At 48.2% G+C, this 20,523-nt stretch overlaps 2 protein-coding genes across 6 annotated transcripts in view; one reads left to right on the top strand and one right to left on the bottom strand.

Moving 5' to 3' along the window:
* Positions 1 to 433: 433 nt before the first annotated feature.
* Positions 434 to 19,943, bottom strand: ABCG8 (ATP binding cassette subfamily G member 8). Its single transcript, XM_025465306.3, has 13 exons — positions 19,801 to 19,943; positions 14,393 to 14,494; positions 12,766 to 12,916; positions 8,898 to 9,136; positions 8,192 to 8,324; positions 7,817 to 8,086; positions 5,382 to 5,544; positions 5,210 to 5,293; positions 4,140 to 4,339; positions 3,627 to 3,703; positions 2,599 to 2,866; positions 1,213 to 1,340; positions 434 to 1,127 (listed from the first exon to the last, which is right to left on the bottom strand). The coding sequence occupies exons 1-13, from the start codon at positions 19,858 to 19,860 to the stop codon at positions 990 to 992; spliced, it is 2,013 nt and encodes a 670-aa protein (XP_025321091.1). The 5' UTR covers positions 19,861 to 19,943; the 3' UTR covers positions 434 to 989.
* ABCG5 (ATP binding cassette subfamily G member 5) overlaps positions 9,111 to 20,523 on the top strand; it is a 48,907-nt gene continuing 37,494 nt past the window's right edge. For 4 of the 5 annotated variants that reach the window (XR_007413597.1, XR_007413596.1, XM_049115489.1 and 1 more), the window contains exons 1-2: positions 9,111 to 9,450; positions 18,728 to 20,397. Coding sequence is in view for 3 of the 5 variants with exons in the window: in XM_049115489.1 (XP_048971446.1) it covers positions 20,252 to 20,397 (146 nt within the window). In the remaining 2 variants the exon portion in view is untranslated. Of the gene's footprint in view, positions 9,451 to 17,483; positions 18,178 to 18,727; positions 20,398 to 20,523 lie in introns of those variants that run through there. The other variant, XM_025465320.3, reaches the window with a different exon arrangement.

Below are 20,523 nucleotides of genomic sequence, written 5' to 3'. Positions count from 1 at the left end.
GGTCTGACGGTCCTCAGTGCTCAGGCAATGAAGCATGCAACCTGGGGATGACCTATCCCATACCCTAGCCACCGTGAAAGGTTCAAGGCTGGTCCTTAGACCCAGCTAGGGCCAGTGAGATGCAACTCCAAGAGGCCTGGCTGAGCCAAGAACAGCCTCTACAGCCATCTTCATCTTCTGGAGCCTTCCTGGAATTCCAAGCTGTACGGTGGCTCAGGACTTGCCTTTTGCCCTCCAACTCCTAAGGCTTCCAAAGCTTTCTGACCCCCATATGACTCCACCACATGACAGACATGTGACCTTACATATTAGTGACCTTACTGAATTTTTACCTGGTTTCCTCATCTATAAAATGGGATACCACCCACCTCAAAGGGTTGAGAATTATATACCGTCATCCACATAAACAAAGCATTATGAGCTATACTTGGTATACAGATGTTCAACAAATTTTTAATTGTTCCATTTGGCTTTTGGAGCCCATAATCCCACACAAAAAGAAAGGATGGCATCTCACTGGTATGTCTAAGGTCATTTTCTGTATTGAGAATGACTTAACACAGAGTTTGGGAGTCCCGGAAGATGAGACCAAACATTTCGCTAGGCAATATTGTTTCCTCTGGATCCAGGAGTTCTTGCATAGCCTACTCAATTCATACCTAACTTGCTCTCATCCTGCACTGAGTTGCCTATATAAATATACATGAAAAGGAAATAAATTAGCAACATTGTAGGTGTCCCTAAGTTCCGTTGTCACTTTCCCAGGAATCCCAAAACTCTGGCCAGTGATCAGAAATGCCTTTCTACTGTCTTTATTCTACTGCCATCCTGTGGCCAGCCTGCGCCACTGCAACATTGAGGGCTGGTGTCACTGAGCTCCCTGTACTGTCCTCCTGGTACCAGGGATGGGGGCCTCCTTGAGAGGAAGGAGAGGAGTGCAGTTGAAGTCTTCTCAAGTCCCCATCAGCAGGCAGGAGCCTGGGCATGAATCACCAGTCTTGATATGATTTCTGTTTGATGAACCTTAGGGCCACATAGTACAGGATCATGAAGCCACCACCGATGCCAATGAGGATTAAGTAGATGGCGTAGAGTGGATGCGAGTTCAGGCCCATGGAAGTGAGGATCTGGGGATACAGACATCAGTGAACTCAGTAAGAAAACATTCAGATGAATGTTATCTATTTAGAGTTGGAGGCCTCAGCTACTTACTACATCTCCTGGAATAGGGATGGTGAAGTTGCCGACCACCATGTGGTAAGTGTGCCCTTTAAACTGAATCTGCATCAGCCCTTCAAAACACCAGCGGAGAAAGGAGACTTTGGAAATCCAAGCGGGCACTGAAGACAGAGATCCATGTTATTCACAAAGGCTAATCACCTGCCCACTGGGAAACACTCCTGGACACCAGGGCCCCGGTGACTCTGATCCAAGGGAAGCAAGGTCCCTGAGGTGTCAGGGGGCAGGGAGAGGGTGAAAGGACCAGAGTGAAACCCTGGGACATGGTCTGAAGTGGAAGGGCCAGGTGGCTCGGGGGTCACCAAGTTTTATGAATAACAATTTGAGAGAGTAATTTATTGTGTGTCCCAGCATATGCTCAGCTTCATGGAGGTACAGCCGCAATTTGAGTCTGTGCCCTGACCCCAAGGTAGTATCACAGTGCCAGGAACAGGAGAAAAGAACAAGCCCAGCCGGGCTGGTCAGGAAAGGCCAAGGAGAAGAGAGCAGCCATAGAAGCAGGGGCAGGGGTGGACAGAGAAGAGCCAGCCACACAGGCTCTGAGATGAGTGTATGGAATGTGTTGGGGACTTCAGAAGAGTGAGGTGGGGGCAGTAGCCACCCCAGAGGGCTTAAAAAATGCAGTGACATGGATTTGTACCTTACAAAGCACCACTCCATGGGCGAGGGTCAAGAGAGAAGTGGAAGGACAAGGCTCACATAGACCACTGCAGTGGTGTAAGACCAGACGACAAGATAAGGCCTGAGGGATCAGGCAAGGGGGATATTTCAGAAAGATGTAGGGAGCAGAACTGACCTGGCACACTGGTGAACGTGGAGAGTGAGGGAAGTCAAGGGTGACCTCCAGGTTATCAGCTAGGGGATTATAAGGAGGTGCCTGCCATCTGTATTCTCCCATGGACTCATTTCTTTGACAAGCAGGACCCAGAAAAACCAGGCTTAACTTGGATCTAAATAGTGAGTTTTAGGGACGCTTGGATGGCTCAGCGGTTGAGCCTCTGCCTTTGCCTCAGGGCAGGATCACAGGGTCCTGGGATCAGGTCCCACATTAGGCTCCCAGCATGGAGCTTATTTATTTATTAATGAGAGACACAGAGAGAGAGAGAGAGAGAGGCAGAGACACAGGCAGAGGGAGAAGCAGGCTCCAAGCAGGGAGCCTGATGTGGGACTCGATCCGGGGACTCCAGGATCAGGCCCCAGGGTGAAGGCGGCGCCAAACCTCTAAGCCACCCAGGGCCACCCAATAAATAAAATCAATCAATCAATCAATCGTGGATTCTCATCCCCAGGTGAAAGCGGGCTTCATCCAGCCCCAGAAGGCCTTAAAAAGCTTGACCAGGGGAGGGGAGCAGGCCTTACCTGTCCACAGGTTGTCCAAGCTTATCATGAAGCCCCCGGTGAGGTAGAAGGAGTTGTAGAGAGCGTTGCCAACGAAGGAGGATGTATGGAATGTGGGGAGCAGAGCAGCAACACCCAGGGCCATGATCCTACAGTAGAAGACCACTAGCCACACCAGCAGAAGGTGCAGCAGAAAGGGCTCAAGGCCTGGGCGCAGGTTGGCCAGCCAGTAGGTAGGCATCCCACAGATCATGATGTAGACACAGTGCTCTGGAAGCTCCCCTAGGATCTGCAAAGAATAGCCCTTGCAAGGATGTGGAACTAATGCCTTCACTATCATTGTTCTTTAAGTGTTTAAAGATAAGTAATCCTCTGTGATGCCAATCTTCCCTCCCACTGATTATCAGCCTGCAGCAGGAAGGGCAGTAGGTGTGGGACCCTGGAACATGAGCTCTCCTTGCTGGTTGCTCCCTGCAGATGCCATGTGCTCCCTCTGGGACAGTTAGAGTCATTTCCCCCGGGGTGGGGGCAGTGTAGCCGGGTGAAAACTGCAGTAAGGTATCTGTTTTCTTGTTTCTAGTTCCCGCCCTGCCTGCCTAGACCTAATAGGTGTGGGGCTTTGAGACAGCTGCATAACCTCTCTGAGCCTTTGCATCCTGGAAATAAGTATAGTAATAGTTGCTGACCTGCTTCCTGGAGATGTCATGATATCTGAAAGGGGAGTATGCTGGATGTTTCCCACTTTCTTTCTTTCCTTCCTTCTTCCCTCCCTCTTTCTTTCCTTCCTTCCTGTCTGTCTGTCTTTCTCTCTTTTTTTGGTTTCTGCTGACCAGGAAAGTGTCATTCCTCATCCACAGTCCTGGTCTTTAGGTAAATATTTTAAAACATCAAGTCTCTGAAACTCCCCTAGGAAATATGATATCTATAACCACAGATGATGCACGGTCCCCTGGTTCAGCAAAATACTTCTCAGGAGCTTCTGTCAATGCAGTGTGACTTTGTCTACCCATCCCCCACCTTGTCACTTGCTCTCAGCCCTGACCAGTCACCTTGGTAAAGAAATATGGACCAGCAGTGTACAGTCCATCTTCTAGTTCATAGTAAAGCATTGCCCTCTCTGAGTGACCTAACAAAAGGGAGAAAAGGAGAATGAAAATGACATTAATTTTTAGTGTTTTCTTTTGAGTCTTAGTACAATTATAAATAGTCATATTGCCTAAATGTCTTCTATTTTTAAAAAGCAGGCAGAGTTAAACCATCCTAATATAGACGTTTGTAATTCTCTGACTTGTGCATTGCTGTCAAGTATAATTCCTGTTATAATAGGAATGCCTAAGACTCCTGGGTAATCGTCTTTCATTTGCATACTAATATTAATGTACGAACTTTAAAAACAATCATCACCTTTTATTTTGCAATCATGGTGAAACCATTCAGCAAACCTATTCTCCCCAGAAGTTTGGAGGAACAGAGGTCAGCTTTGGATCAGCTCAGAAAGGTGATGTATCCCATGGTCCTCTGGCTGTTCCAAGTGTGAGTTACAGAGAGCAAGCCATACTCACATTTGGCAATGACATCCAGGATCACGTTGAAAGGGATGAGAGCTCCAATCATGAACAAGAGGGCAGCTGTGTCCATGAGGGAGAGCTTGATGGTCCCATGGCCATAATAGAGGAACCCAATGATCAAGGACATCAGGCAGGCCTCTGCTCCACGGATGAGGAGAGTTGGCAGGTCTCGGAAGTCATTAAAAATCTGACGACTTAGAAAACAAAAGAGGTGCCAAGGGAACAACATACACCAGCCCTGTGACATTAACAATGTCAATCTCTGTAAGTCTCATTTTTCTCATCTATAAAATGGACTAGCACTACTCTCTCACAAGGATGAGGCTCAAATGAGATCATTGATGAAAGTATGTGTCTCACACTAGATACACATAAATAATTCACGTTATTGTCAACGTATCAGTGTGCAATTTTATTTAAAGACATTACCCTAAGGAAACAACCAATCCAGTACATAAAGACATACATACAAGGATAGTTATTGCACCATTACTTGTCATAGCAAAATCCTGAAAAAAAAATCAGACCATCAATATGCACTTAGCAGGGAAAACAGCTATGGCTAGACTGGAATGCTGAGGGGGACCTACCCAGATGAGAGGTAGAGGCCTATTCTATATGAGACCAAAACCAAAAAAATGGTTACAGAACAATAGTAAGAGTATGATCCTATCTATGCCCTAAAATGCTTGTGTGCATGGGAATACCTAGAAAGACTCACACTAAACATTGGGTCTGGTTTTCTTTGAGGGCTGGTGTGACAGGAAATCTTCCCTTTCCACTTAAGCTTCTCCTGTATTATCTGAGTTCTCCACAAGCCTATGTAATTTCTCCAATCATCTGGCCAATAAGGACATTTTGATTTTGTTTAAAGAATAAAAACAAGAGTGTTCTGTATTGCACAGAGGGCTAGTGCTAGTCTTGGCGACACCAGTTTTTTTAAAAATGAGTCTACCTCTTGCTATCTCTTTCAAATTCACTTTAGATAGAAAAGACTTAATTTGATATAATAAAGACTTCTGGGGTAGGGCTGGTGGTAGTGGGAAGAAATGGCAGATACTTACCGGATCAGCATGGTAAACTGCTGCACAGGGCCAGGCAGCTCAGTGGGAGTCGGAGGCTGGTCGGTGTCCTGGGGGAGGGCCCGGCTGTCAAGAAACAGACGTGTCATGGGTTGTGGCGATGGTGGTCTTCTGCAAGGAGTTCTGCACCCAGAGCCACCCTCATCTGCCTTACCTCTCCAGACAAGTACCCTCACCCAGCTCCCTTTCTTCCGCTCTCCACAGAAAGTCATCGGAGCCACGAACTTTTTCTCGAAACAAGGCCGCAAGGGACTGAGCCTTCTCCCTGGTGGCCACTTCATGCTCTCTGCTTCGCCTGTCAATGCTAGTCAAGTCCACTGTAAAGAGAGGATGTGGGGCCATGGGTGGCCATGGTCTCTGCACCTGCTTGCAAGTGAGGAGCTTGATGCAAGGCCAGTTTACAATGCTGGTCAGCTCTTAGGGACTCCAGGACATGCTCCCCACCCTCTGAGAGTGAACCATGAAGTCATGAACAGCAGAGAGAAGCAGAGAAACACCTAGGGCTGGCTTTCCCTGCTGGGCCTGGCCACATCCACTTCAGGGAAAGCCTGCTGTAGGAGAAGGGTTAACACCAGAAGCCCTGTGAGCCCTCATCCACATCCAGTCTCATTATGGGGACATGTCTAGGACAGAACAGAAGGCATTGGCCTTTTAGAGCCCAAGGTCATGGCACAGTTATGCCCTGACTCCAACTCAGGCCATTTAAGAAGCTTGTGATGAGGACTCAGCTTCCAGGTATGCTTGCCCACAGGGAGAAGGTGGGCTGGCTGCGAGGTGGTTGGGCAGTCTGGGCACCCAGAAATTCTAGTTCTCACTCTAGATTAGTAATTTGGCTCCCCAAACAGCCTCCCTCAAAGGGGAAAATGTTTTGGCTGGAGGGTGCCAGTGCCTGGACAATTCTAAGTAGAGTTGTCACTGTGTCACTGCCCTCCAGAAGAGGGAGCTGCCATGACCAGCTGGAGAACCAGGCTGCTCTGCACCCACCTCCATGTTACTTGTGGGGAACATCTGGCAGCCCCAGCCACAGCTCTACTCTCATGGGGCTCCCACAGTGTCACATAGACACACCTACCCAGTCATAGCCAGGGCCCTCCTGAGCCCAGCTTTACTCTAGTCCAGAGATGGCTCACCTCCCTCTATTCCTCCTCTTAACCTCTGCCTCTTCTCTCTTGTCATTTTCATGACATGTCCCAAGACAGGATAAGGTCTAGGAGGAGTCTTGTAGAATGCAACAAGCCTCCTCAGCATTCAGGGCTGCAGCTCAGGACACCAGAATCTCTGAGTACTGCAGGTCCTGTACCGAAGACTGGAAGGTGGTAGACAAGAGCCACCCCCCCAACACACCAAAAAAAAAAAAAAAAAAAGGCAAAAAGTATAAAGAAAAATTTTTTTCAGGTCTGTTATGGACATTTGCCTCCTGGTAAACCCCCCTCTGGGGTTATTGCCTATTGCTCCCTGTGGCCAGGTTGAAGGTACCCTCTGTGTGAGTTCAGACAGTGTGAGTGCATACTGCAAGGATTGGCAGGCTGGAGAGAGTGGCCTATCCTCCTGGAGGAGGGCTGGACGTTGGATGCCAGGAGGAGGATGTAAGCCCAGGGCCAGGAGTCAGGGAGGGAGCCAGATACCCTGGTTGGGAGTCCTACTTTTGTGCCTTGCAAGTTCTGTGCAAGGAGTTTAACTCTTCAGATTTGGTATTCTCATCTGTAGGGACAGAGATGACCCTGGCAGGGCTGTGAGGGTGAGAGAGCTTGGTGCCTTTGGGCCCAGTGTCCGCCCTCAAGGACATGGTCCCTGTCGTCATGGTCATTGGTGAGGCCCTTGCTTCACTGAGCCATCTTGGAAGGAAGGCTGGGGCTCCAGGTGACGTACTGGACAAGCCATAACTACCGCTTCCCCTGGCACTGGTGAAGGTGTGTGGCCCGGCCAGCAAGCAGCCACAGCACTCCTCAGCATTCAGGATCCAGGCATCCGCTTTCAGGCCAAACACCTGTAAAGACAACTGTCTCCCCAGGAATGAAGGAATTGGCTTACCTTCCCCTCAGGGGTATATGCTGAGAACTCAGAACCCCATGTAGGAAGGCTCTCTGGTGCTGACAGAGAAATTTTCATATCTAGAGGTTCGTTGACCAGTACCTCCAAATGGCCCTGAGCTCCCTGTGCCCTGGGGCCCCCTCAACCACCCAGTGCCTCCAGGTCCCTGCCTCTATGGGGGCACCAGGGCACAGCTTTAAGATTTCCCAGGGGCCTCCTGACCTTAGGTATCCTAGGTTTCCCTACCGAGTCTGAATAAAGACCACAACTCTGGAAACGAATGCAAACCCTCTTGGATTCTATCTCCTCCAGCTACTGGAATTCTTACAGGCTTCTCATCTATGGTGCACAGGACGGTGGCTACGTCAGAAGCTGCTTCCGTCAGGCCCTCCGTTTCCAGCATCTGATACTTGGCAAAGTGACCCGTGCGCTGCAGCCCGCTCTGCCCGGCTCCCTCCGAGGTCCTGCTCCCCGGAAGCCTCTGGGAGTTTCCCTCCTGAGTCTCCCCACCAGGCCCCCGCGGGGCTGGGCAGGTGCGGGCGCTGCCTGCAGCCTCACCGTAGAAGTCGGCAGGGTTGCTGTAGCGAGGGCAGGGGTGGCCGACGCCTGCGAAGTACTGCACCATGTGCTGGGCTGCCCCCAAGTAGATGGTGGTGCCGGACGTCATCAGGAGGACCAGATCAAACAGCCTGAAGATGTCCGACCGAGGCTGGTGGAGGGAGACGAGCACCAACCGGTTGCCTTTGGCCAGCCGGGACAGGGTTTTCACCAGGTTGTGGGCTGTGAAGCTGTCAAGCCCCGACGTGGGCTCATCCAGAATGAGGATTCCTTCCCAGCGGAGAGAAAGGCCCGGTCGGCCCGCGGGGACTCAGGCTGCCCCGCGTCCGTCCAGGTGGGCGACGCAGCTCCCCTCCCCTCAGCCCGCGCCCTCACCTGGGTTCCACAGGAGCTGCACCCCGATGCTGACTCTGCGCCGCTCGCCCCCCGACACGCCCCGCACGTACGCATTGCCCACGCGCGTGTTGGCGCATTGGCGCAGGCGCAGCTCGGCGATCACGTCGTCCACCTGCGGGGGGCGCGGTAGGGGAGCTGGGGTTTACACGCCTGGCCACGCGCCTGGCTTCCGGCCACGCGCCTGGCTTCCGGCGACGGGCCTGGCTTCCGGCGACGGGCCTGGCTTCCGGCCACGCGCCTGGCTTCCGGCGACGGGCCCGGCTTCCGGCCACGCGCCAGGCGCGGGTGTTGGCCTCCCGGCGCGAAGCGGCTGCCCGTCGGGCTCGCGCCGCCGCCTTCCCTGCCCCGCGAGGTGTGTGTTCCCACGTTCAGTCCGTGCGCCCTGAGGGGCTCCCACGCACAGAGCCCGGCGCCACGTTGGGAACGTGACTGCGACTTGGGGACAGGACGGCGGGGCTGCCTGCCCACGCGGGACAGGAAAGCAGCTGGACGCTCCTCACGCATTTTGCCCTGTGCGGTGGAGGGGACTGGCCGGGGCGGGCGGCTTCCGGAGGGCTGCGGAGTTTAAAGGCGGCCCGAGGTAAGGCCGAGTGTGGGGCGGGACGGATGGTGGGCTGGGCGCCGCGGCACGGCGGGGAAGGGTGGCGTGGCTTCTTGGGGTCCCCAGGGTCAGGGAGTTAGTTACCCTTTGGTCACGCTGAGCCTGGGAGAAGGTTCTGGGCAGGCGTAGCTGGGCAACAAAAGCCAGGGTCTCGCGGACGGTTAGGTTGGGGAGCAGCTGGTCGTGCTGGCGCACGTGGGCCACATACTTCCTCACCACCTGAGGCGAGCTGGGCTTCCCGTTGATCCAGATTTGGCCTGACTTAATTTTGCCGCCATGGTCCCTCCCGGTGATCACGTCCAGCAGAGAGGCTCTCCCACAGCCTGCGAAGCCACCAGAGACGTCCTGAAAGCAGAGCTGCGAGGCCCAGCCTGGAAGCCGCCGCAGCCCACGACTCTCCAGCCACCCTAGACTGCTCGCTCCTCGCAGAAGTGACCCGCCTCTAGGGAAAGTGGCACAGCTCTTGGACCCAGCACCTGCAGCTCTAGACCTTTTACCCACAGCCAGCTTGAGCGCGGGTGGGGAGCTAGAAGCACGTTGACACTGAGGGTTCAAGCCGGTGAGCCAGAGGCTGCATGACAACGGCCGGAGTTGTGGCCCTGGCTGTGCCTGGAGCAAATGCCCCCTTCCACCTCTAGTAAGTCCCTTTCTCTCCCAAGCAAGCCCGGTGTTAATTGCACCCTGAAGCTTAACTGTTTTGGGGTGGTAAATATGCCAGCAGCATTTGTTTGGCTCAGAAGCTGGCATTATGGGAAGGACTAATTTTGGAGAATTAATAGTTTTTTTTTTTTAATTAATAGAGTTTTTAAATTTTTTTTAAAGATTTTATTTATTCATTCATGAGAGACACACAGAGAGAGAGGCAGAGACACAGGCAGAGGCTCCTCGCAGGGAGCCCGATGTGGGACTCGATTCAGGGACTCCAGGATCACTCCCTGAGCTGAAGGCAGTGCTAAACCACTGAGCCACCCAATTAATAGGGTTTTAAAAAATATATTTATTTATTTTTAGAGAGAAGGCGAGAAAGGAGTGGCAGAAGGAGAGGGAGAGAATCTCAAGCAGCCAGCTGAGCGAGGAGACCCATGAGGGGCTTGACCTCACAGGGTGTTTTTTAAAAATGCAAAACTGGAATTTTCAGAAATCAGGAGAAAAAATAGAAAAGTAATTGATGTCATAATTTGAAAACTAAACACAGTATACATGTGTATACTACATGTGTATGTGATTATATACTACACTTGTCTTTCTCTTATTTTTATCAGTGGTACTTTTTACTGTCTCTAGAAAAAGTGATCTGTTGCCATAAGTTAACACCATCCACCTCTGAGTGACAGCCATTGCTATCGATTTGGGAAAGTGTCAGATTGGATCAGGTTTCCAGAAGCATTCGATGAGACTTTTTGACAGCCATTTAAGCTGTGAATGCCAATTTGGCTGCAGCTGTGAGAACACCTTGCAAACAGCTAGGGATGAGGATCTGTCCAGTTCCCCCAAGTAAGAGTCTGGTTTCTTCAATTTCTTTCAGAAAGCAAATTTTGCAACTTGTTTTCAAATAAGGAAAGTGCCAGTACTCAAATGTAACCACCCCTCCTTTCCATACACATATGCTTCCTGCAAGAAGCCCTATGCCTCTAGTGCAAAAAACAAAACTCAAGAAGCCCAGAAGCTCTCACAGTGGAAAGGGACCTGTCTGCTGCCTCCCAGGTACACCTTATTCAAGGTTCCTGAGAATGAAAGTGGAGCAAACCAGCTGGGAAAGAAGCAGAGGGGAGGGCTCTGGTCCTGTTCCCTGCCCAGCCTCAGACATCATCAGATCCAGGCTCTGAGATAGCTGGGGACTTTGTCAACATTCATAGGTACAGTGGGATTCCCAATCAGAAGTGGGAAGGCTACATTTCCTAAACAACACTTTATGAGAGTAATGGGTGGCCTTTTCAGTGGAGACTAAGTAGTGCAACTGGCAACACTTTCTATGAGCCAGGTGAGCCAGGAGAAAACACCAAGCACATTCAAGAGCCTTATAAAGTGGCAGGAGTCTCCAATTCAGCAAATGCATTCATTGGAAAACACCTTTGTCACTACTGCTGATTCTACAGAAGTAGCCAAAGTGGTGCTGTTTTAATTTATATTTTATAAATTATGAACATTCATTTATTCTTTGTTTCATTCTTTGTTAAGTAGAGTAAAAGCCATAGGAAGCATAATTGACAAATCCTCCTTTTTTTAAAAATATATTTTTAAAGATTTTATATATTTTTTCATGAGTGACACACACAGAGGCAGAGGGAGAAACAGACTCCCTACAGGACTCGATCCCAGGACCCTGGAATCATGCCCTCAGCTGAAGGCAGACGCTCAACCACTGAGCCACCCAGGTATCCCTGATAAATCTTTCTAAGAAATTATTGAGGGGCATCTAGGTGGCTCAGTCCGTTAAGCAGTGGACTCTTGATTTCGGCTCAGGTCATGATCTCAGGGTCCTGGGATTGACCCCCATGGTAGTAGGCTCTATGCTCAGTGGGGAGTTTTCTTGAGGATTCTCCCCCTCCCTTCGCTCACACCCTCTTCTCTCTCTCTCTCTCTCTCTCTCTCTCTCCCTCTGAAATAAATAAATGTTAAAAAGAAATCATTTAAATAATTTCAGCCTAGTAAACCTGAAGCTAAACAACATTGAACCTAGAGTCAGAAGTCCTGGAGACTGCTCAGTCTCTCTGGACTTCACTTCCTTCAGGAATACTAATGTAGGGTCATGTGTAGCGAGTATTCATTGTGATGACTCTAAGACTTTGTGGAAGTGCCTCCACAGGGTCCACATATCCCTCAAATTCTCAGCTCATGAAGAAAAAGCAGATATAACAAGAAAAGCCAAGAGGAGTTACAAAAACAAAGTTGGCCTATGAATGTCTCCTGTTTTCTTGTGTAGATCAGAATTGCAGAGGCAGGGTCAAAAGCGGGCAGAACTTGACCTGTGGGTGTTATTTAAGTTACAAAGTGCATTGACACACATTATCTCATTTGCTCTTTGGTTAGACAATAAATGGAATTTCCCTGTCCGAAGACTAAAAATTTGGAGATGTTCAAAAGTTCAGTAATCTCTACTTCTGGAAATGATTAATTAAAAGGTATAAAGCATTCTAATACCATGTGAGAGAGAAACGCCCTGATCTGAGGATCAGAAGACTAAAGTTCTAGATCTAGCTCTGCATTAAATATATGTCCTTAAGTGAATCACTCACTTTCTCTAGACTTTAGTCTCCCCGTCTGTTAATTGAAGGTGTGCATGTATTGAGGGGAGGCAGGAGGACACTCTAGAAATATTGATTACTTAAAATACTGATAATTTAAAAGCTCTCCTTTAAAGAGGCTTCCAAACTGGTAAAGAGAAAGAAAGAATACATTGGAGAAGGTAAATTTTGTTCTTCCAAGTCCCCTTTCACCTCTGGCATCGTATAATTTTAAGTTTGGCTTGTATAGTTTAGTGACTCTGAAGCACTCCAAGAATCTGGATCTTTGCAGGAGGTTGAAGGCTGCACTAAGATGAGGGGCTCTCTAAGAAGTGGGAGCTGTGGAGAGGGCTGTGCCTACTGGATCCTGGGGCAAAAATGAATGAAAGTCCCTGGTGGTAGAGGAATCCCTCCCCTCCCCCAAAAAGAACACTCAATTTTGAAGCTGCCTTATGATCTTGTAAAGGTTGTTACCTTGTCTCAATATAGGTATTAACTAAGCCCTGGCTGTAATTCATAATGATGGTGACTACCTGAGAACTAGTAAATGGAGGTTTTGGGATTTGAACCAGGTCTGCCTGACCCAGATCCTGTGCTCTCACCCACTCTGCTGTGCTATTCTACTTATCAGCAAAGGGTTCTGTGAGAAGCATCCCTCTGTCTGAGGGATCATTCTGCTTTCCAGGAGAGATGGAACTCAATGTCTCACTGTTTACCCTTAGTGGTACCTGAGCTCCCAATGATGGCCAGCATCTGTCCACTCCTCACTTTGAAGCTCAGGTTTTGAATGCCCAGCTCACGAGAATCCTTGTGAGATGTCCAAGGCATCTTGAACTGAGCTAGCTTCTTAAACCAAGGCACCTGGGAATCCATGTCCACCTGTGGGGAGTCATTGGAAGATTCCTCAGAGAGCTGAGTGATCATAGGGTTTCAGCAACTTCTGTTCACCTCTGTACAGCAGACATCCTCCTGCTGGTACAAAACAGGACTGAGGGGCCCCTACATAGGTTCCCCACGATGCTGGGAACCTGAAGCTGCCACTTCCAAGTTTGAAGTGAAGACATGGGAAGCATGTACAATAGAACAGAAAAGAAAATATAAAACAAAACAATGTCTTCACTTAACAATAGTAATTTACTAAAAATGTTTTTAAGTGTTTACTATGTATAAGGTATTGTGTAAATCTTTTTCAAGGTCACACAGCTAACAAGTGACAAGCAGAGAAGATTATGGTGTGCCTCATTAGCTTGTCCTAACTCACATTTACAGGAAGCCAGGGTTGGGCCTCTGGGGTTCACCATTGCAGCCCTCAGCATGTTCTATCTGGATCACCTGGGGTCTGCCCCCACAAGGATCTGGGACATGGAAGTTTTTTTTTTTTTTTTTTTTTTGGACATGGAAGTTTTGAATCTGACCAAGGAGTCCCTGAAAGCCTCTGAAAAGCCAGTGGTCCTTGCACTTTGGATGTTTTAGTTCCAGGGATAGTATGTTTTGAAAACAAATAACAAAACACAGAACTACTGAAACCTGAAAGAAGTCTGTAATTTAGTGAATGGTGTCATGGCATTGTTAATTTCTTAATTTTGGATGGTTTTGCTCTGGGTATACAAGATTTTTTTTTAAGATTTTTATTTATTTATTCATGAGAAAGCAGAGACACAGGCAGAGGGAGAAGCAGGCTCCATGCAGGGAGCCTGATGCGAGACTCGATCCCGGGACCCTAGGGTCACACCCTGGGCCAAAGGCAGGCGCTGAACTGCTGATCCACCCATGGATCCCTGTTTGTTTGTTTTAAAGATTTTATTTATCTATTCATGAGAAACACAGAGAGAGAGAGAGAGAGGGGCAGAGAGACAGGCAGAGGGAGAAGCAGGCTCCATGCAGGGAGCCCAATGTGGGATTCCATCCTGGGTCTCCAGGATCACATCCTGGGCTGAAGGCGGCACCAAAGCTGAGCCACCCGGGCTGCCCCAGTATACATGATGTTAACATTAGGGGAAGTTGGACAAAGGGTATATGGAAACTTGTACTATTTTTATACCTTTCCCAAAAGTCTAAAGTTATTTCTGAAGTTAAAAAAAAAGTTTGAGAGTTTTTTTTCTCCATAGGTTTACATAATTTGTTTTATATTTTAACAAAGGTCTCATTCTCTTAAGCCTGTCAGTCTCCAGCTACAGTATTTGTAGTTGAGGGGAGTCTTGTACTTTCACTCAACACCTGAAGCATCTACATGGCCTGGACCTTTGTACTTGGGGCAGAGGGCCCCCAAGGTGGGTTCACCCTTACCTTCCACTTGGGGTATCATTAGGCCTTCCCTGCCCACTCCTCCCACCTTGCCCTCAGATGTGCTTCTACCTGGTAGCTGAGATCTCGGACCTCCAAGGTGTTGGACTGGCCACCGTATGTGAAGTATAGGCTGTTGTCACTCTCGGAGGAGAACAAGCTGTCCTGGAGTCCCTGTTGGCAGACATGACAGGTGAGGGCCTCCTTCAAAAGCTACCAAGAACTTAGGAGAAAACAGGAAGAAGACCAAAGAAGTGAGAGAAGCAGCTAGTTTGGTTGAGATCCAGAATTGGCAAGACAAGACTTTTGGGCATATAGAGCCCAAGAGCTCTTGAGAAAATAGGATCAGTGAGGGCAAATCTTTCCTTCCCTGCAGAGGGAGCTTTGGAGCTTCCCTCCAGCACAGCTCTTGACTCCAGAGAACTCAATTGCAGGTTGGTGGAGCCTGTTCAGGCAGCCTATGGTAGGTGAGACCCAGACTCTGGACTGGAGAGAGAGCTTTGTGAACTTCTTTGCTCTGGGGGGACCTGAGTGGGAGTTGGCCTTAACTTTTTCTTCCCTGCCTCTGGCTTACTATCTCCTAATGCCAAACAGACTTCACCTACCTGGCATGTGAGAGGAAATAGCTATCAAAAAGCTAATGCTCAATGTTTGGAATTCCAACATCATCCTTGGAAAAGCTGCCTATTATTCTAATAAGTTTTGCACAACAAACCCATTCAAAATGCTATTGGGAGATTTCAGAGAAAGTCCCCATTATCATCATGGTCATCATTATCATCTTGTTGCTATTGTTGGAGGGATGGTATATTTGTACATCAAATCAGTGTTTCATGGTATCAACTGATACCTTTCTTATTAGCCATCAGCAGATCTCAATTCCTTCTATTCTATCAGTTTAATCATTTAAATCATTGAGGCCTCCCAAAAGAAGAACATGTTCAGTAAGTTTTCCATTTTTTAATGCATAACATTTTTCTTTTGTTTTTTAGTGCAGAAAAAAGTGTATTTATTAACAGTTCCAGTTGACTCCAATCTTTTCCTCTCAGAGCTGCCATTCTCACACTGATGTGTTCCTCAAGCAAGCAAGCAAGCATCCTGTAATTACTGGGAGCCCACATCATGCTTCGGGCTTGGAGTTTGGGATGTGACAAAAATGGTCTCTGAAAAGCTTAGGTTTTTTTTTATTGAGGTAAAATTGGTATATAACGTATAAGTTTCAGGTATACAACAGAACAATTCAATATTTGTGTACACTGTAAAGTGGTCAGTACAATACATGTAGTTACCATCTGTCACCATGCAAAGAAGCTTAGGTTTTAATGAATGGGACAGGTGGTTAGGATGGAACAAAACAAAAAAACAAAAAAAAACAAAAAAAAAACAAAAAAAAAAACAAAAAAAGGATGGAACAAAACAGGCCAGGTGTAGAGGCACACTGGCCTCAAGCATCCATGCAGGGTATATTTACACTTTGTACACAGTCCCTATCTGTGCTTTACGTGAATATAAAATGACTTATGGGGCAGCCTGGGTGGCTCAGCGGTTTAGCGCCGCCTTCAGCCCAGGGTGTGATTCTGGAGACCCGGGATCAAGTCCCACGTCGGGGTCCCTGCATGGAGCCTGTTTCTCCTTCTCCCTGTGTTTCTGCCTCTCTCTTTGCATCTCTCTGTGTCTGTCATGGATAAATAAATAAAATCTTAAAAAAAAATGACTTATGACTTATGTGAAAATAACACCCAAAAGTCTCTGTCAAACTTCCCTGAAGTGGTGGAGTTCAGAGGTCCTTGGAAAGGATATTCAAGCCCAGTGGAAGTGGAGGGAGAGCAATACAGGTGATAGTCCACAGCAGCAGTTATGAGCAAGTAGTCCCCAGAGTTCCAGGGCAGTATGGAAACAGCAGACTGTAGCTACTTATCTTGTCTAATGTTAGAAGTATTACCATAAAGATCCTAAATTATACAAAAAAAAAAAAACTAGGAAAGATGAACATGTAATTTAGCAGAAGGGCTATCTCTGGGGAACAGAGAGGAATACAAGAGAGAAGGGCACAAGGGAAGGCTAGGGGATCAAGCTTCAGAGCTCTTGGTAATTATTGGTGGGTACATGAGAGTTCACTGCTCTATAAACTGATATGTCTGAAATATTTCAAAGTATGTTTTCTAAGTGAGAGAGCAAGCCCATGAGTAGAACTCTAGAATACTACCACTCCCACCTCACCCCTTAGCTACCAATGCCTCCAAGGCAGGAGGTGGCTGTGGAGATGGAGGAAGGTGCAAGGTCTGTGCTCTCAGAAATGGAGATGGAGATCTCTCCTGAGGGAGGTCCAGGGCAGCTGTATTCCAGGCAGGTCAGCCCTGCACCTGACCCTCACTCACCACTTCTTCCACCAGCACTCACATGGCAAGTACCCCCTCCCCCTTTTTAAGATTTTATTTGTGAGCATAAGCAGCAGGAGAGAGAGGCAGGCAGAGGGAGAGTGAGAAAGAAGCAGGCTCCCCACTGAACAAGGAGTCTGACTCAGGGCTCAATTTCAGGACCTTAGGATCATGACTTGAGCCAAAGGCAGGCACTTAACTGACTGAGCCACCCAGGCATCCCTAGTTTTTCCATTTAATTCTGTTAAACTATCAGAAATTTTAGCAGGGAGACTCATTTGGGCTAACATGCATCTTATTTGTTTGCTTATAAAAAAAGTAAATATCTGTAGGAGGGATATGAAGTCAATTGGTGTAAGATACGAATTATTTCAGAAATTGGTTCTGTGAACAAACACCTAGCCAAAGGCTACCCAAGTTAGATTTCAGGTGGGGTGCTTAAGAAAAGGAGGTCAACCATTTGCTTCAACATGGATGGAACTGGAGGGTATTGTGCTGACTGAAATTAGTCAATTGGAGAAGGACAAACATTATATGCTCTCATTCATTTGGGGAATATAAAAAATAGTGAAAGGGAATAAAGGGGAAAGGAGATAAAATGAGTGAAAATGTCAGTGAGGATGACAGAACATGAGAGACTCCTAACTCTGGGAAACGAACAAGGGGTAGTGGAAAGGGAGGTGGGCAGGGGGTTGGGGTGACTGGGTGATGGGCACTGAGGGGGACACTTGATGGGATGAGCACTGGGTGATATATGTTGGCAAATTGGACTCCAATAAGAAAAAGAAAAAAAAAGAAAAAAGAAAGAAAAGGAGGTCATATGTTTTAGGGTCTGGAGTATTAGGTGCAGGTGATTTTATGCCCAAGTGGGTTCCACTTTCCATATAAGTGCTTTGAAAAGGTGGAGGATGCTGGGGCCCTGGGGAAAGAGGTGTTGGAATGGGAAGACAGATCAAAGGAGAAAGGTGCTCTCTGCTCTTGAGGGGTAGGTGGGCAGTACCTCTCCCCCTAGGCTAAGTAGGTAGATGCAGGCCAGCCAGGGACCTTAACCACCATCTAGGGACTGTACCTTCCTGGATCTGCACAGGCAGCGTGACCTTCAGAGGAAGAGCATTTATTGCTGGGTTGAGGATGGTCTCTGTTCCATTTTGAAATATTTTTTGGCTCCCAGATGGTTTTGACAAATTCTCTGTATTTTTCAAATACTTAAATATCTATTCAGCTGACATCTTAATCAGTATGACTGTCAGTCATACAGAAATTCGCTTGAATTTCTGACAGGTGATGCCCAAAAAAGCAAAAGCAGTTTTTTTTTTTTTTTTTTTTTTTGTAGGTAACCTGCTCGGCTTCTGCTGGGCTACATTGTAATTTCTCCTTGTATTAACTTCTGATCAAATTCCTGAGTCATAAGCATGGATGAGAAGGGAACTCAGCACAGAGCCTAAGTTCCTTATTCTAAGATGAGGAATTCATGCCATTGTGAGTAGTGATGTGCTGAGGACTTAGTACCTGGCAGAAACATGCCAGGTTTGTTCCTGGCTGAAGGGATGAGCCTGGGCCTTTACTAAAATGGTCAGACTGATCTCACACATCTTTGCCCTGAGGACCGGGCCCCATGTGTCTTCCTCTGGCTGTGCTTTTCCCTGTGGACTGAGGAGTCTGTGGGCCAAGGGCACTTTTGACACTCCAGGCACCCCAGGCCAGAGGGCATTTGTCTGTGGAGTGTGAATAGAATGTGGGGAGGGTGGATGGCATGACCACCTAAGAGTGTGTGAGTCACATGTGGGGCCAGGATTGGGCAGAGAAGGGGGCAAGCTGTAACTTGGGCTGGAAGCCGGTTCCCCTGTGCCACCCCATTCTAACCACTGCTCCAAAAGGTCCTAGGATTTCTAAATTTATACCTGGCCTTTTAGGTTGTGAGGAAGTTATGTCAAAATAAGAAAACAAAATCTTTTAACAGTTTTTAGCTTGATTGATAACTTTAAAACATCTAGACATAAGATATGTAGCCCTTGTTTTCTTGTTCCAGGTTCCTTAAAAGTTGAGGGAAGATTGTCACTTGGAAGCTTGAGTAACAGGATTGGAGAAGAGGAAATTGGAAATAGCAGGCATTCCTGGATGTTGGATTTGGGCAATTTGCATCACCTGCTGTGGTGGCTGAATTGTCAGACCTTTTAGGTAGAAAGTGTCCCCAAAGACATCACTGATTTTATATCCTGATCAGGCTATGAGCACTGCAGTCACAGCTCCTAGGAATCATTTCTTGGCAAAGACTGGCTGTATTCCCAAATCAGAACTGGCTATTTGTCATGGCTGCAGAATAGATTAGGAATGGGCCAGGCTGAAGTCATGTCCTAGCAACTCAGGGCCAGACTAGGTGGCCTGTGGCCTTCCCTGTTGGGTGTGGAGTCCTCAGTCCTTCTTGTCTTTCTCTCCTTCTTACCCACAACAGGCAAAGACAGTAAGGTGTGCCAAGGTGAGGTGGTAGGCTCAGCTTCCTTTCTGTCTTTCACGTTAGCCGCCTGCTTCAAATCCCACCCACACCTGCATTGTAGCTAAAGGCCATTTCTCAAGTAAACATTTCTCATTTGAGGTAAGAGTAGAGAACTTGTGCCCCAGCCTCTCAGCCCTCTGGCTGCTCTCTGTCCCTTCCAGCTCTCTCTCGGGTCTTGTGTCTACCTGTTGAGCATAAATTCTATTCTGATGTTCCGATAAAAGTTTCCTGCCATCCTATCTCATTTTTCTGCATCTGAGATCCTGACTTTGACTGACTCACAGATGAAGGAGAAACTACAGAGCCTCCTGTATGTATGAACACATTTCTGCTTTGGAGTCTCATTGAGAAAAAGCTATATCAGCCCAAGTCACAAATAGGAATGTCATTTCCCTGTGCAGGAAGTGACTTCAGATGCCCCTACCCACCCTCTTCCCTGAATCCCTTGTCCTCAGCCCTTTGATGCCCAGGAAAGAGTTCTGCTGCCATATTCTCCCTCTGCTTGTGGTCCTGGTGATGAGCTAAAACAGAAAGTTCCCCGGGAGGAGGGTGGGGGAAGTCCCATTTGCTCCCACCCCCCATGATTGAAGTGACTGCCCATCACTCACGGAGGCATCCTGGGGCGCAGCCCTGTTCCGGAACCCTCTCTCCTCTGAGGCCTCAGCCATGAGGCCCAGCAGTGTCTGTGCCGCTTTGCTGCAGCTTCCTTTCCACCTTAGCTGCTACCAGACAGCACCAGTGTTTGGTCTCTCTCAGGGCTGGGCAATCAATCTCTGGCCCTAGTTCACCGTGCCTCTCTCCCAGCATTCTCAGGCAAGCCCTCCTACAAACACAGGCTGTGTTCTGCCCACTGCTGAGATAGTACACATGCTCTGGGCAAAGGTACATCAGATAATGGCATCTGTGGCCAAACCCCAGTGCCGCTGCTGGTAAGGTCTGGGGAGGGACTGCAGGGCCCGGTGAAGAGTAGGCAGGGCAGTGTGCTGCTGGCTCTACTGAGGCTCCTCAAGGGAGAGTCAGGGCGCCCAAAAATTCACCTGTCTCTGCTGTCTCTTGGCCATGAGTGAATTCCCATCTTTGGTCCCTGTGGAGTCCTCGTGGATCCAAGTAAGCAGAGGCCCCCAGAGTTCCCCAGAGGATGTTCCTGCAGCTGTTTCAAAGCCTCGACACAGCCTGGGCATTCTCCATGTCTCCTACAGTGTCAGGTAAGGCCATGCCTCTTTTGTCTACTGGGAGCTTGAAGCTGGGCTTTGTTTGAGTTGTGGTCATGGTTTTTGGTGAGTGAGCCTCTGCTGGCTTTCCTCACTAATGAGGGCCATGTGTGTAGGCTT

This window comes from Canis lupus, chromosome 10, assembly GCF_003254725.2.
Source record: "Canis lupus dingo isolate Sandy chromosome 10, ASM325472v2, whole genome shotgun sequence".
Lineage (NCBI taxonomy): Eukaryota > Metazoa > Chordata > Mammalia > Carnivora > Canidae > Canis > Canis lupus.
The sequence above is the reverse complement of the archived record's forward strand: the minus strand, read 5'-3'. Positions and strand labels throughout refer to the sequence as shown.

Coding starts and splice junctions, on each gene's coding strand:
- ABCG8 (XM_025465306.3), bottom strand. CDS start 19,860: ATGGCTGAGGCCTCAGAGGAGAGAGGGTTCCGGAACAGGGCTGCGCCC. Junction 12,917..14,392: donor TCCGAGATCTCAGCTACCAG/GTAGAAGCACAT, acceptor GACTCCCCACAG/GTGGACATGGATTCCCAGGT. Junction 1,341..2,598: donor CTTGGACAACCTGTGGACAG/GTAAGGCCTGCT, acceptor CTCTGTCTTCAG/TGCCCGCTTGGATTTCCAAA.